The 16,881-nt window shown below is 37.4% G+C and overlaps 1 protein-coding gene across 2 annotated transcripts; it reads right to left on the bottom strand.

Annotated features, from left to right (window-relative positions):
- Positions 1-521: 521 nt before the first annotated feature.
- Positions 522-16,231, bottom strand: LOC141512770 (E-selectin-like). Of its 2 annotated transcripts, none has more exons than XM_074221971.1 (16): positions 16,142-16,231; positions 15,488-15,571; positions 14,658-15,044; positions 13,363-13,470; positions 13,034-13,213; positions 12,122-12,307; positions 11,817-12,005; positions 10,077-10,265; positions 9,759-9,947; positions 8,112-8,300; positions 6,308-6,496; positions 5,521-5,703; positions 4,504-4,614; positions 3,218-3,239; positions 3,028-3,097; positions 522-2,389 (listed from the first exon to the last, which is right to left on the bottom strand). In XM_074221971.1, exons 2-15 carry the CDS (start codon positions 15,534-15,536, stop codon positions 3,043-3,045), a joined length of 2,226 nt encoding a protein of 741 aa, XP_074078072.1. In that variant the 5' UTR covers positions 15,537-15,571; positions 16,142-16,231; the 3' UTR covers positions 522-2,389; positions 3,028-3,042. The 2 variants fall into 2 exon arrangements, with proteins under 2 accessions (XP_074078072.1, XP_074078071.1); XM_074221970.1 differs by having other exon boundaries at positions 3,028-3,100.
- Positions 16,232-16,881: the final 650 nt, after the last annotated feature.

The following is a 16,881-nucleotide window of genomic DNA, read 5'->3' on the forward strand; positions in this document are numbered from 1 at the left end:
ACCAAAATCTCAAAATATAGAAACATTTTCCCATCTCTCCAGGGCAGTGGAGAGGTGTGAAAATATCCAATTGATGCTAAATATCACACACTTAACCACATATATACACACACATATGTATATATAATTAATATGTTTCTAGTCCAGTATCCACCTATCTCTAAGAAGAGATAAGAGTGGTCTCTAGCACCAACTTCCTTGCTTTCCCTTCTGGCAGCAATCAAATTCTTCCTTGGAGGATAGTGGGAGAGAAAAGTCTAGAGATGTCTATTCTGTCTCTTATTAAGTCAAATAATGGCAGGTTTTGCTATACATGGGCCACTTACCAGGCACTTCCCTATACAATAAAAGCTTACCTAGAATACTTGTGTTCAGTACAAATACAAAACCCATACACAAAGGTTGTAATAAAACTCTTTTATTCAACTGAATAGTAGAATATAGGTGTATATATATTCTATAAATAAATATTTGAAACACTTATTTTAAGTCATATTACAAAATTATTTCAAAACCCAAAAGCTCATACACAATTTTAAATACAAAAATTTCACACACATACATATTAATAAACAATATTTTAAAATTCTAAGAGACATTGTCATTCATACAAAAACCTGAGCACTATAAAATCTCCTTCTCCTACCTGCCAATCAAAAGTTTTGGGATAGTATAGGCATAATCCACATAATACAATCAACTGGTTCTACAAAAACTACAAAATGACATTACCAATGGCAATTCATTCCATAGGAATGATGCTATTAATGGTAGACCAGCCAAATGCTGTTCTTCCTAAAATTCACTAGCATTTATACAACATTTTAATGTTTATGAAATACTACAATTGAAGTCAGGTTTTACTGCATGCAGTCTTACAGGAAAGTTTGTGCATAAGATGTTCTCCTCTAATGACATTTATGTATAATATGCTTTTATTTTGCAAATACCCAACATCATACCAAATTTACTTTTGGTCCAGTTACTTGCCAACTGCCACTATCTCTCTCTAGCACAGTATGCACAAGTATTCACAATATTTTGATGACAGCATAGAAGGACAGAAAGTCTCATCTTTTCCATCTTGTAGTGCTAGAGTAGCCAATACAGAGGCCAAGGTGGTAGTCACTGTTTCAGGTTTTCCAGTCATCAATGGAGAGCTGGTATTTGGAAAATTTCCCCCACATATTTTCATATTCCCTCCCACATATTTTCATATTTTCAACCTCGCAATTTACAATTCACATATTTTCATATTTTTCCCTGCATATCTTCATATTTTCAACCTTTCAATTTACAAAGAGAAAAAAATCAAGAGATGAGAATCTTTTGGGAAAAAGCTGACTTTTCTGTAATCTACTGCAGTACCTTTTAGACCTCTCTTGCACATAAAATGCAATTCAGTTTACAAAGTTCATATTTATATGGCACTGGAGAACCGCACACTCCTTTGGCAAAAAAATAAAAGAACATACCCATAACTGTCATTTAATTCAACACAGAGAAGCTACTCTTAAAATTGTACCTCCATTTGTTTTTAAAAGTTAAACATTCAACATCTTAGAACCGTATTTTTCCCCTACCTAGAAATGCTAAGATCCTTTATTAATTAGCATCTCTGAGGAAGTAATGAACATAAAAATACAACTTTTTGAAAAAAAAATACAAAACCACAGATACCATTTATACAGTCAGAGTTGTTTCTTCTTTATATGCTGGAAAGAATAGTGAAAAGAAAACAACTATACAAGGGTCCCATTCATCAGCATCCTTGGTAGGATTTGTTGCCCTGAGCATTACAGATTTTCCTTCTGGAGAAATGAAAGCTTCCCAAATGGCACTTTCTTAGATTCCTTCTGGAAAACATTATAAAATCTTATACCTGAGACAGCTAGATGGCAAAATTGATATATTACAAAGGTAAATATCATTACCTCACAACATCTGTTCACCTGAATTCTGTGAGTGTTAGAAACTGCCACCAAGTTGAAAAAAAAAAATGAGGAATTTCAAAATTAGAGCTCATGCCTGGAGATGGCTAAGAATGGGATTCCAACACTGGGCTCTTTTTCTGTTACCTCTGTAAGTGCTTAACAATGTCTCATTAGTTGGTTAATCTAATATCCATCCTCTTCTTTTGAAGGATCTATTAACATATTAAATGGAAACTAACTCTTTCCAGTAGAAAGACTGGGGAAGACAGCCCATGTCACATAGGTTTGGTCAGTAGAAATTCCTTGTGCGTGCCAAGGATATGATTTAGAGGCATGGAAAAACCAAGGATGCAAGGACGATTTTCCTCTAGAAGAGAAGAGTTGTCTCCACTGGCTAGACACATGGCTGAAATGCCTAGTTTCCTAGGACATATTGGTAAAAGTGTCTCTGGTTCCTGCAAAGACAATAGTAAATCTTTTCAGAACAATCACAAGATCTGGATCCTTGCTGTTCTTAACAATTCATTCTAGCGAGATCAAACTCATAATGGATATATGCACTTTTATCCACCCAGTCATCTTTTATAATTAAACGTTTGCAGATGCAACAAGTTGGTGATATTGTTTTGATGGTAAATATCAATGAAAATAGGGCCATGTCTTGGTAAAATTTGTATCTCCCCCAATACCTAACATGGGGCTTTCTCTACACAGTGGGTATGAAACAAATGTTTGTGGAATTAACATAAAATTGTTCCTTCATAAATCTAATTCACCAAACACTTAGAACATCACTAACCCTGATCACATTGAAAAGGGTATTTAGGCACAAATAACTGAGTGGCCAGGCCTAGAGTGTTCAATTGTTTTCTCATAGAAATAGATGAGATGCCATATATTTCACTAGAATGAATTAAATAATTAGATGAATCCTTAGACACTGTAGCACTGGTATCCATTCTATGATTCTATATTCTGTTGCAAATAAGGTATGGGAATTAGCCTCAGAAACAGAAATTCTAGTTCAATAGAGCTGATGCCATTTGAACAAAGGATGATGACACTAGATTTTTAATAAAAGTAGGTACCTTACCTGATCCTATTAGCTTTAAACTAACTCGGAAGAGGCTTGGTAGATTCCATCTGAAGCAAGACATTGGTAACTGCTGTAAACACACAAGACAAGGCAAGATAAATCACCATTCTCCAGTGGAAAGAGGAAGAAACATAATTGTGTAAAATGTTAGCTGATATATTTGATATGATAGAAGGATAAAACCTACCTAGCAGGAATAAATTTCTTTGCTGCAAGGGAAAAAAAGAAAATCATAAGTGTCATGAAATAACAAAAATAATAAGCTCTTACAATTGAGTTCCTAGTCCTTAACTCTTTTTATATATCTGATATTGATTGGAAAGAGCAGTTATTGATAAGGCTTGAATGATTACAAAATAAGATAATGATTCTAATAATAGAGAAAAACTACTTGATCTGGGATTCCACTAGTATAAGGAATTCCTGAATGCAAGAAGTCTTCCCTGTACCTGTAGTGAATGTAGGAAGCTGCCCTTAAGAGCACTGAGAGATAATGGAATTTGCCTGTGATCACATGAGATAAGGCTTTTACTCAGGTTTCCTTGGCTTCAAAATCAAACCTCTATCCACTATATTGCCTCTTGATAAAATAATAATGCATAATAATAATAATCCATATATTACTGCTGTGAGGTAAACAATAATTTCATCACAATCCCAAGGGATAGATATGCCATTCTTCCTCTCACATGCAGACCAAATGATTCACTAGCACAATGGTTTTCACATTAAAAAAAAAAGGATCATAACAACAGACCTGGGTTTGAGTTTCATTTTTGTCCCTTAGTTCCTATATAATCTTCATCAGGGTCCCCGACTTCTTTGGGTCTCAGTTTCCTCATAAAACAAACTACATAATCTCTAAATTGCTTTCAAGTTCTAAATCTATCATCCTGTGATCCTCTCATCTCTGATTTAAGCCTGGGATTTTTAAGAAATATACTTCAGCAGCATTTTTTCAACCCTCCTTTTCTCTAACATTGACCCTCCATTTGATCTGGGCCTATAATATTCATTGTAGGGAGGAACCCCTGATACATTTCTCCACAGCAACTTTTTGGAATCTTATAGTCATGAAATTTTATACATCACCAAAAGAGAAAATGGCTTGCCCAAGATTAGATAATGTATATCTATCAGGGGCAGGACCTGAATCCTAGCTTTTGACTCTGAGGATGACTTTCTCTCCCCTGTGCCATATTGCCTCTTAACATTAAATCTCTGCCTGCTCATTTGGACCATTTATCCCCAATATGCTCCCACCTTCAGACTGCTACTGGCTTGGAGAGCCCAATATCACTCATTCTGCTAGGACTTTTCTCTAGTTAAACCTCAGTTATGCATAAAGGAACCAAAATTGACATTTGTAAGAGATCTGTCACCATTTCCTTCATTCTCCTATTCTTCTAAGAAAATAATTTCCAGAAGTGCAATTTCAAGGTATTCATGAACAACTGCAGAAAGGGTACTCACCTTTCTTTCGAAGACGTTTTGCCAGCCAAAGAAGAAATGATGCTGCTGTCAAGAGGGAAGTCCCACTGGTGGCCAGGCCAATGAACAGGGAAGTGTTTGACTCCTCAGGAGCTAAGGGAATGAGGAGGAAAAGAGTCACTTAGAAATTTAAATGAAGGAAGACACTTGCAAGCATATTTAAAATCCCATCTCCTTTTTTCCAGTAATAGTCTGATGAAACCTCAAAACTCTATCTCAGAATGTTGGCTTTCCATAATTAAAAGCTCTGCTAAATTTGAGAGGCTAGTCAAAAGAATGATTTAATTTTCTTCTCACTCAAGTTTATGAGTCTCTTGAATCCACAGACCACAAATAAAGAACCCTTGCTATTAAGCAGGGGTCACCCAACTACTTCCTGTAGATCTATTGTGGCTCACCACTTAATTTTTGGACAGCTGGGGTTGAAAACAATTCTTTTTTTTTTTTTGCAAGGCAATAGGGTTAAGTGGCTTGCCCAAGGCCACACAGCTAGGTAATTATTAAGTGTCTGAGGCCAGATTTGAACTCAAATACTCCTGACTCCAAGGCCAGTGCTCTATCCACTGCGCCACCTAGCCACCCCAAAAACAATTCTTAACTTGCAGCCATACAAAAACAAGTAGTGAGTAAGATTTGCCCTTCTGACATGGTTTGCTGACCTCTCCTCTAAACAAAAGCAATTATAAGGTATCCTATTTCTCCCCAACCCTGTGGATTTAAAGGTTCTGCAGCTTGTTGACCTACACAGTCTCTCTGGTTGAAGAATATAACATCTTCAATGGCAAAGATTCTTCTTTAATCTGGTTTTTGCATCACCTGGGCCCAGTAGTGTCAGACTACATGTGGAAGACACTTCATAATTGATGAGTTAAATGAATGTGTATGAGAAGTATGGATACTTGTTGTCCCTTAGTACATAATCTCCCCTAATATCCAGTTAATTCCCTTTCTACACTTCTTAGTCCACATCATCTCAGTGAGTTGACCTTAGTACATTACCTTCACAGGAAGGTAGCACCCCAGACCAGCTTCCTGTGGCTCTGCATGCCAAGGAATCAGAGCCATTGAGTTTCCATCCTTCAAGACACTCAAATACACATCTGGTACCATAGAAAAAATTGCCATCACCATTACAGGTCATATTGATCTCCTTAGGGACTTTCAAGGCAGAACATTGTATCACTGGAAATGACATTCAAAGAAAGAAATGCATGAGGTTAGGAAAAGTCTATAGGGAAATAGTCAAATTGGTTAAAATATATGCATTGTAAATATATACATGTATATATATAGAAATATATATTCATACATACAAATATGCACATAAATATTAGGTATTTATATATGTATATTAAATACACACACATTTATTGAATTCTCCTCCATAACCATTCTAGGCTAGTTGTCACATTTTTTTAAGATTATTTGGCAAATAATCTGACTAAGCAAGCCTGTAATATGAAAGGGAAAGTATGATTGTGAGTAATTTAATACCCTCTAAATTAAAATTTTACCTATTTCAGACTAGAGGTCAGAAAACTATATGAATTTATATTTCCAGCATCAAAGAATTAAGATTAAGTCTTTAATTGCTATCTAGATATTAAATGGCCCACAAAAGCTGACTGGTTCATGTAATAATCTGAGCTAATTTTTCTTAAACCTTTGATTTATGTTTTAGTCATTAAAAATATAGACTTTTCTTTCCTTAACCTAATCTATCTCAATTTTACTTATATAAATAAAAGAAAATATTTTTGAAAAGAGAACCTAAGTTCAGTCCTACCTTCACAAGTTGGCATTGGTTGTGACCACTGCCCCTGGGCAGTGCACACAAGTTGAGGTGATCCTTGTAATTCAAAGCCTTCCTCACAGCTGAAGTTACAAACTGACTGGTAGGTGAAGTCTCCATTGAGGGAATGGGCACAGGTCACAGAGCCACTCTGGGGCTGTATCACAGCATCACATTTCACAGCTGTAACATACAGAAGTCCACACAAACACATCATTATCATTAGCAGTTGGCTTGACTAATACAATCATTGGCTTCTGAAGAAATAAACTCCTGTGTGTTGATAAGTTTGGATTAAAAAAAACTACTTTCACGCATGGGCTCATCCATGTCCCATTTCCCTGTGAAGTCACACTGGATTTCTTGGATTCTTTCAATATAAATACCTCCTACAAGAGAACTTACAGCTGGAATCACTTTGGAAACTTCCAGAAAAACTAGGAAAGCAATTCATATAGCCTCTCTCTGGCCTGGTAGGTGCTTTCCATTGTATAGCTAATGAGACCAAAGTAAAATACTTAGTCAAGATTCCAGAGTAATTTGGAAGCAATTCGATGAGTGAACTCAAAACCATTCATGAATGAACCCTGAATCAGAATAGCATATTTCATTTGATAGACAAGGAAATTCAGACCCAAAGAGGTTCAGTGATTGGACCCAGGTCATACATGGAGTTACTGATGAAAGCCAGAATTCAACAAAAATTCTGTGCCTCCAAATCCAGGGTTCTTTGGATACACTAAGTTATTTCATCAGCATTTATGAGTCACTGGGGAGGCTTTTAAAGCAAGCAGTTTGATGCAGTGATTTTAAAAAGCAATCTGAAGAGGCAGTGGCATTCCAGTGCTAAATCTGCACTCTCTTCTGTTCTTCCTACTGATCCCATAGAAGAAGTAATTTTTTTAAAATTTATCCTCTACTCTTCTCCTTCTTCCATTCAACAAGGTCATTTCTGGACATGCAAAAATGGGATTTCTTGTTTCCCTAATGTGTTGGAAAGGTTAAGGATGGGGAGGAGGGGCTTGGAACAATGAGAAGTACCAGGGATCTAAGTACTAAATCTAAGAGGAGGTGACAGGAGGTGAGAAAAGAACTCCCCATAGGAGCTGAGTGGGTCTACTTTGAAGTTTTGCTAGGACCCTGATTGTACAAACACTTCTTCCTGGCCACCTCTGACCCTCAGGCATAAGATTGCTAATTCTTAAATGTCTCCCTGTGCCTCAATTGTTCTTTTGGAAAAGATGTAAATATGCACTTAAGCATTTATACTCAACATGTTCTTGGGTGTCTACTCTGTATCTGACTTTGTGTTAGAAATGCATCATAACATTTAAAATCAAGAGTCAGCCAGGACCTCAGAGGCCATTATTTTCATCACATTAACATTTCTGCCTCTTTCTTGTTCACCTTATATAAGATATTGCTCTTATTGGCATATACCTATTACTTTCTAAACAGAAAACAATCTTTTGATGTGTGTTATCTAGTCTATAATGTGTGTAACCTGGGACATGAGCTCATTTGAATAAGCTGTTCCTCAATGCTGGAGAGCAATCATACAGTGTTCTGTGCCTGCTGAATGTGAAAGTGGTTAGACCTGCCTTATACCTAGAGTCACTTGAGGGGTTTTAAAACATGAATGGGGTCTACATAGCCATTGGATCTGATTTCAAAAGTTCAAATAGGCACCTGACTTCATTTTGCAGCTCAAATTTAAGGGATGGCATCTCCATTCAGGGAAGAGAAAGCTGCTGGGCCTATTATACAAGCATGTTAAAGGATAGAAATTTGGTCCTACCTTCACAGGTTGGCATTGGCTGTGCCCACTGCCCATGGGCTGTACACTCAAGCTGGGGTGATCCTAGCAATTCAAAGCCTTCCTCACAGCTGAAGCTACAGACTGACTGGTAGGTGAAGTCTCCACTGGGGGCATGGGCACACGTCACAGAGCCATTGGGGAGCTGATGGGGAGCATCACATTTCACAGCTGTAACACACACAAATGCACACATGACCTTTTTATATTGGCAATTTTCCTGAGTAGGATAGTAAGAGTTAGGATTGGAAGAGGATTCAGATTGTTTCTTCCATACCGGATGCTGACATAGAAGAAATGACTTGCCTGTATTGACACAAATAATAAACAGAGGAAGATTTGAACTTATGTGCGCTAATGCCTTTTCCTATACTCACTGATACAATAATAATAATCATAATAATAGTTAAGCAGCTCTTGCCACAGTGCCTGAAACATAGCAAAGCGTAATGAATGTATATTTATTGATTATGGATTGCTTGTCATAGCACTCTAAGATTCACAAAGCAGGTTAAATAATTTCTCTGATTTAATCCACTGCAATGACAAAATGAATTTTGAGAAACTTTAGCCTTTGCTCATGGGCTTTTCATTATCTCTCTTCTTGTTGTTGACCACAAAGGACTCACCACTGGATTCAAATGGCCCTAGAAGTTTCTAGAGAAGATTTAGGATAGTCTTTAAAGCCCTTCTCTATCTTAGAGAGCATTTGGTAGCAACCTGGAATGCCAATTTAGATCACCCTCTTACCACCAAAAAGACTTTTCTAGTAATAAGTTTAACCTCAGATTTCAAATAACATTCATCTTTGCGCCTGAATCAAGTACTTTCCAAAGTGGTGCAGTGAGTCAGGAGTCAAGAAGACTCATCTTCCTGAGTCAAAATCCTACCTTGGATCCTTAATTGCTGTGTGACCCTGGTAAGTCACTTAACCTTGTTTGCCTCAGTTTACTCATCTATTAAATGAGTTGGAGAAGGAAATAAAAAATTCTTCCAATATCTTTGCTGATAAAACCTCAAATGGTATCATGAAGAGTTGGACACAATTTAAAAACAACTGAACAACAAAAATGGTTATATCTTAATCTATGGTTATGTCTTAATCTCTTAGTAGATAGTCTCTTAATTATAGGGAATGATCACAGGATCATAGATTTAGATCCAGAAAGGATTTAATACATGATGAAAATCATTACCTGTGGAAACAGAAGCCTTGCAGGAGAAGCTAGGTTTGTTGACCAGGATTTCAGGGGGAATAAGGGAATAAGCATTTATTTAGCATTGTACTAACTACTCTACACATATTATTTTATCCTCACAACAACCTTGTGAGGTAGCTAATAGCTACCTAATATAATAATATGATAATATCATCTCCATTTTATAGTTGGGGAAACTGAAGCCAGCATATTAACTGAGTTGCCCATGGTCACATAATTGGTGAGGATGGATTTGAACCCAGGTACTCCTGACTCCAAGGCTGGTGCTCTATCCACTGTACCACCTAGCCTCCCCAACCTGGCTTAATTTCATGCTGCAAGATTTAAGTTTATAGTAACTTCCTTCCAGCAACGGAAAACTGTTGGGCTTGCTTTGTTGTCCTCTGAAAGGAGAAAAATGTGGTCCTACCTTCACAGGTTGGCATTGGCTGTGTCCACTGTCCCTGGGCTGTGCACTGAAGTTGGGATGATCCTTGCAATTCAAAGCCTTCCTCACAGCGGAAGCTACAGACTGACTGGTAGGTGAAGTCTCCATTGAGGGAATGGGCACAGGTCACAGAGCCATTCTGGGGCTGTATTACAGCATCACATCCCACAGCTATAACATACACAAGTGAACACAAACACACCATTACCATGAGCGGTTGGCTTCACTAATGGAATCATTGACTTCTCAAGAAACAAAGTTCTATGTGATGATAAAAAGTTTGGATTAAAAAAAACCTACCTTCACATACAGGCTCTTCCATATCCCATTCCCCTGTGAAGTTACACTGAAGTCTCTTGGATCCTTTCAATGTAAATCCCTCCTCACAGGAGAACTCACAGCTGGAGCCTTTTTGAAAACTTCCAGAAAAACTAGAAAGGCAATTCATATAGCCTCTCTCCGGTCTGTTAGGTTCTTTACATTGTATAACTAAGGAGACAGAAGTAAAATACTCAGGATTCCAAAGCAATATGGAAGCACTTACAATATGTTGAAATGAATTCAAATCCATTCTATGCATGACAAAGATGAAGATGAGCCTAATTCTAGATCATGAATCATGAATCAAATGAGCATACTTCAGAGAGGTCCTAGTCTAACCCCTTCGCTCTCTGGACAGAGAAATCCAGGTTCAGTAATTGGACCCAGGTCATGCATGAGTTATTTGTGAAGCCAGGATTCAACTAAGCCTTTGCAACTCCAAATCCAGGGTTATTTGGCTACACCAAGCTATTTCATCAGGATTTATGAGGAACTGGGGAAATTTTTAGAACAAACTACTTTGATGTAGTGAATTATGAAGCAGTCTGAAGAGGTTGTGGCATTTCAGTGCTAAATCTATACTTTCTTCTCTTCTTCCTACTGATCCCATAGAAGAGGTAATTTTTAAAAAAATTTCTCTTCTACTCTCCTTCATTCATCTATTCAACAAGGCCAATTCTAGGCAGGTGAAGATGGCAACCTATCAGAAATAGGATTTCTTGTTCCTCTGATATGCTGGAAAGGCTAGGGATGGGGAGGGAGGGCTTGGAACAATTAGAAAAGCACTAGGGATCTAATGTGGAGGTGGTGACAGGAGGTGAGAGAACTCCTCATGGGAGCTGAGTGGGTCCACTTTAAAGTTTTGCCTAGGACCCTGATTGTGGGTCTTTGGGACTCTGAAACAAACACTTCCTTCTAGCCTCCTCTGGCCCTCAGGCACAATATTGCTAATTCTTAAATGACTGGCTAGGTTTTAATGCCTGGATTGTTCTATTGCAAAAGATGTAAATATGCACTTAAGCATTTATACTCAACCTGTTCTTGAGAGTCTACTCTATATCTGACTTTGTGGTGGAAATGCCTCATAATATTTAAAAGCAAAAGTCAGCCAGAACCTCAGAGGCCATTATTTTCATCACATTAACATTTCTGCCCCTTTCTTGTTTACCTTATATAAGACACTGCTCTTATTAACATATACCTATTACATTCTGAATGGGAAATAATCTTTTGATGTGTGAATCTAGTCTATAATGTGTGTAACCTGGGACATGAGCCTATTTGAATAAGTTACTCCTCAGTGCTAGAGAACAATTATTCAGTGTTCTGTGCCTGCTGGATGTGAAACTGGTTAGACCTGCCTTATACATAGCACCACTGAATGTGTTTAAATATATGGATGAGGCTCACACAGCCATTGAATCTGATCTCAAAGTTCAAATAGGCACCTGGCAGGGGCAGCTAGATGGCTCAGTGAAGAGCATCAGCCCTGGAGTCAGGAGGTCCTGAGTCCAAATCAAGCCTCAAACACTTAATTACCTAGCTGTGTGAACTTGGGCAAGTCACTTGTCCCCATTGCCTTGCCAAAAAAAAAAAATAGGCACTTGGCATCATTTTACTCCACAGATTTAGGGGATGTTATCTCCATTCCTCCATTCAGGGAAGAGAAAGCTGCTGGTTGTTATACAATCATGTTAAAAGACAGAAATTTGATCCTACCTTCACAGGTTGGCATTGGCTGTGACCACTGCCCATGGGCTGTGCATTCAAGTTGGGGTGATCCTTGCAATTTAAAGCCTTCCTCACAGCTGAAACTACAGACTGATTGATAGGTGAAGTCTTCAGTGGAGAGATGGACACACTTCACAAAGCCATTGGGGGGCTTGTTGGGAGCATCACATTTCACTGCTGAAGCACATAGAAAAGCACATACACATCCTTCCCATTAGCCATCTACTTGACACTATAATTAATACATTCCAGAACCACCAATTAAATTGTCTTTTAAGTTTAAAATGTCTTACCTTGACACATTGGTTTCTCCATGTCCCACTTCCCAGATGAGCTACAATGAAGCCTCTTGGATCCCTTTAGCTCATATCCTAATTCACAGTCAAAGTCGCAAGTTGTATTCCATGGAAATATTCCAGAGTTTTGGGAGCAATTCATGGATCCATGAGCCAGACTTGTAAGTGCATCACACTGTACCACTAAAAATTAGAAGTGAGACTGTGAGAAAGGCAACCTAAGTTCTTCTGTATTGGACTTGAGTAGGCCCTACAAGTCCCTAAAATAAGAAAGAGACTTGAGGACAGTTTACTAAATTGGTCATATTTGATTTCAATTTATCAGAGAAAAGCAACTTCTGATTATCTCCATTGAGAGTTATCTATTAAATAACTCTCTACTTTCCTATCATAAAGTGAAATCTGGATTTTCTCAAGCCCAAAAGGAACTGTAAGAAAAGGGATGTTAAGCCAAAGTGAAATACTCCCTGGTCCAAATCAAATTACATGTAGAAATATTGGATTTGCTTTTAAGCTAAAGTTTAAAGCACCAGGTTAAAGGGTAAAATAGTCTCTTCTCTGTGTGCAGGAGTAGGTTGGATAAGGTAAGAAAGGAGGTGATAAGAGAAAAAGAACTGTTTCATTTCTTTTGTTGATCCAAGGATTCTAAATCCCCACAACATTGGGATCACTCCTATTCAGATAGAATATAATGCATCCTTCAAAGTCAAAGATTTATTATGTTTTGATTGATCGATAATGTTGAATTATCCTCAAGATTTGATCCCCTCCATTAGTGTGGCTCTTAAGTCAAGTGGATATATTGGAAGACAGAATGAATTATGTACAAAAAGAGCTTCTAAATTAACCTGATATAAGTGGATTAACAGTAAATCTCAGAAATTTCTATACCCAAGAAAAATGAAATACCTTTACAACTAGGGATAGGTTCACTCCATTTTCCAGAAGAAGTACACTGCACTGAGTTAGCATTGGTTGGGATGTAACCTTCTTCACAAGTCACAGAGCAGGAAGAATTGAAATACCGCATTGCATCACTGAAAACCAGTTTGCCATTCTCAGGATTGGCAGGAGATTCACAGGTCACAACTATGAGAGAAAACAAAATCAACTTCACTCATTCCTCATTTGGTGTACGAGGGAAAGTGATACAATAGATACCACACTCCAAAGTTAGGGAGCAGGATAAAGCAGAGTTGAAGTAATGAAGCAAGCGAATTAGAGCAGATCTTACTTACCATTTTCACATTTGGAACCAGTGAACCCTGGATAGCACTGGCAAGTGAAGTTGTTGATGGTCTCTACACATTCCCCATGGCCATTACAGGAGTTGCTGGAACAGGAGGCTGAAACCAAAAGGATAGTCAGTGCTATTACTCCTTCACATCAGGATACTGGCTAAAAGAAGGCTGCCAAGAGGATCCCAAATCTATTGGTCTTTGGTCTAGAATTTATAGGTTCACCATTCTGGAATCTCATTTTTAATATTCTTCAGACCAAAAACTATATCAGATGGCATTTACTCTTTTTTGTTTTGTTTTGTCTTTTAGGTTTTTGCAAGGCAAATTGGATTAAGTGGCTTGCCCGAGGCCACACAGCTAGGTAATTATTAAGTGTCTGAGACCGGATTTGAACCCAGGTACTCCTGACTCCAAGGCTGGTGCTTTATCCACTGCGCCACCTAGCCGCCCCAGATGGCATTTACTCTTACATATTTGAATATTACATATCTGAATATTTGTCAAAATGGAGGTACAATATTTCCTCATTGTTTCTGAAGGATGGGATCCAGTGCTTCAGATAAACACATATATCTTGGCCTCAGAGACCATCACTACACAAACAACACACACACAAGCATACACAAACACATTCTAATTGTGGGAATGATAGCGATCATAATAATAACAATGATAAAATTATAACAATAGCTTATTTTATATACTGCTTTAAGGTTCACAATGAATAAATATGATCTCATTTTATCTTCACAACAAGCCTGAGGCGTGCTATTATTATCCTCATTTTTCAGATTAGGAAACAAAGGATGATAGTAGTGACTTACCCAGAATCACTTAACTAGGAGGTACATGAAACCATATTTGAACTCAGATCTTCTTGATACCAGATTTAGCACTCTATCCGGTGCAAAACCTATCTATTAATAATTAACAACTATATTGAGATTTATAGTTACAAATAGATTTACTGATATTGGAGCAGTTAGGTTGTGCAGTGGATAGAGCACTAGCCCTAGAGTCAGGAGGACCTGAGTTCAAATCCAACTTCAGACACTTAATAATTGCTAGCTGTGTGACCTCGGGCAAGTCACTTAATTCCATTGCCTTAAATAAATAATTATATTAACATTTTTCAGCAAAAGAAATTTATAAAGTAGTTATTTCAGTATCAAATGAAGTGATATATGCAAAGGACTTTGCAAACATTAAAATGATTTCAAAATATTCTAGAGCTATTATTCCAGGATTCTTCTCCCCATTCCACCATGCTACTAATTCAGAATGTATCATACCTGTGTAACACAAGGCCAGTTTCTCCTTTGTGCACCTCTCATCATTCCACATGCCTGAGGATTTTTCTCTCTTGATGTAGATCTCCACACAGTCCTCATTATTTTGCTTATTGTTGGGTTCACCAGGAGCCCAATTCATGGCCTCTTTGGTCAGTGACTTCTGTGTCCCTACCCAGGTCCAGATGCCATTGATTTTTCTGATTCCAATCCAGTAGTAACTTGGGGATCGTGGTAGGGTTCTATTGAGGTACTCAATTTCATTCTTGTTTTGAATGGCAACCAGGTCTGTATACCTTTCCTGGCAATATTTTCGTGCCTGTTCATAAGTCATATTTGTTTCAGAAGTGCTATATAACCAAGCATTACTCCCTTCAAACCGAAGAAATGCTAGAAAAGGGAAAGGTACAGTTTTATCCTGTGAGTATACAAGTCTTTTGACAGATTTTTTTTCAAGTTTTATAAATTTGGGTTTTTTTGACAGATTTTTTCTACTTTTATGAGTTTGTTTCATTTTTGACTCTGAAATAATATCTATATGGTTGGATAAGCCCAGGAATCAATATAGCATTTTCCTTGGGATCTTAGGGTGACCTGTTCTTTTATCTAGGAGTGGGAAAAAGATTGGCAAAGACACCTCATTCCTGGAAACTCTGCTCAGTGCCCCAACCCTTGGCAATTTTTCCCAACTTCTCATTGTAATATGATTTGATCTAATATCACATTTGTCCAGGACCACTAATGACATGATTTAGGATATCTCTATGCAATGGGATCTTTGTAATCCCATTTTAATTATTGATATCAGTTTTCTTAAACAAATACGATCTTACCAAAAATGAGACAAGGTAGAAGTGGAAAGACAGTCATTTTGAATTCCATTCCTTTCCTCACAGAATTTGTGTTGGGATAGTTCTCTGGGGGAAAAAACAACAGAATTTATTTTAAAAATGAAATTGTTATTTATAAATCACGTTAAGGTTTCTAATGTTATTTACATATATAATGTCATTTGCTTCTCACAGTAACCCTCTAGGGTAGATTCTATTATTACCTTTATTTTACAGGCAAGAACATTAAGTTTTTGGATACTTGTCCAGGATCAAACAGGTAAAAACTATCTGAGGTAGGGTTCAAACCCTGCCTGAATCCAAGCTCTGCACTATCTGCTACCTCATGCCATCTATCTCATTCTTAATATTATGAAAAGGATAATGTCTCTTGAAAATATGATAAGATATTGACTATAAAGTACTGGTAAACAATGAGCTCAATACATTTTGGATTACCTGATATTCTTTAAAGCCTTCAACAAATTAGCAAAAACTGTATTCTGGATTTTCATAAAACTGAACTTTTAGACAGTCTGAAAATTATACAAATCTACCTGGGAGATATTGGCAGAATGCCTTCTCCATACAGTCTGGAATCTCAGTCCTATAATTAATTCTGATCAGTCTTTAGTCAATGAAATCAATTTTACTCACAGTTACACAATCAAGTAATCTGCTCTTCTAATTGTCTCAAGAACAGCCTCTCGGGTCTTATACTGTGCTCTCTCAAGTTGTGGTGGTAGTCTGCCAAGCACTTCTGCACTTCCCAAGCATCTGAGTCCTTTTAAAGAGAGGGCATTTCCTATGGAATTCCATGACACAATGGCTGAATAATAGGAGGATGTCTCCAAGTTAGAAAGTGGGGAATTTCCCAAGAAGAAAAGATTCCCGGGAATGTCCACAGGGTCACATGTTCTGTGATAAGAAGCCCCTTCCCCACAATTTGCCATCTCATCTGCATTCCACTATCCCTTGGAAGTGTTTTGCAAAGTTTATTATTTGCTACAGCCTAAGAAGAAAATTGTAGGGCTAGAAATAACACACAGCCACTCTTTCTACCAGACCATTGGGACTTACTAATGGGATGGACCAGTTGAGGATTTTCAAATCGACAGCTATCTCTGTTTTGCCAAGATAAATCATTTTTCTTTGTCTGCCTCATCAATTCAAATATTTTTTAAAGAGTAGTGTCTTTCTGAGAACTCTAACAGGTACCTATCTAGTGGATGTGTTTATAGGCAAGCACTAAAACGAATAATCAAAATAATACTCTTTTATTACATGTTTATAATAATGTCAAGTGCAAACAGAAGATATCAAAAAAAAGATGGCCTATGTCTAGATCTTTAAAAGTATTGTACATCTAAACATACCTATAGGTACACCCCATTCCA

The sequence above is a fragment of the Macrotis lagotis genome, chromosome 2, assembly GCF_037893015.1.
Source record: "Macrotis lagotis isolate mMagLag1 chromosome 2, bilby.v1.9.chrom.fasta, whole genome shotgun sequence".
Lineage (NCBI taxonomy): Eukaryota > Metazoa > Chordata > Mammalia > Peramelemorphia > Peramelidae > Macrotis > Macrotis lagotis.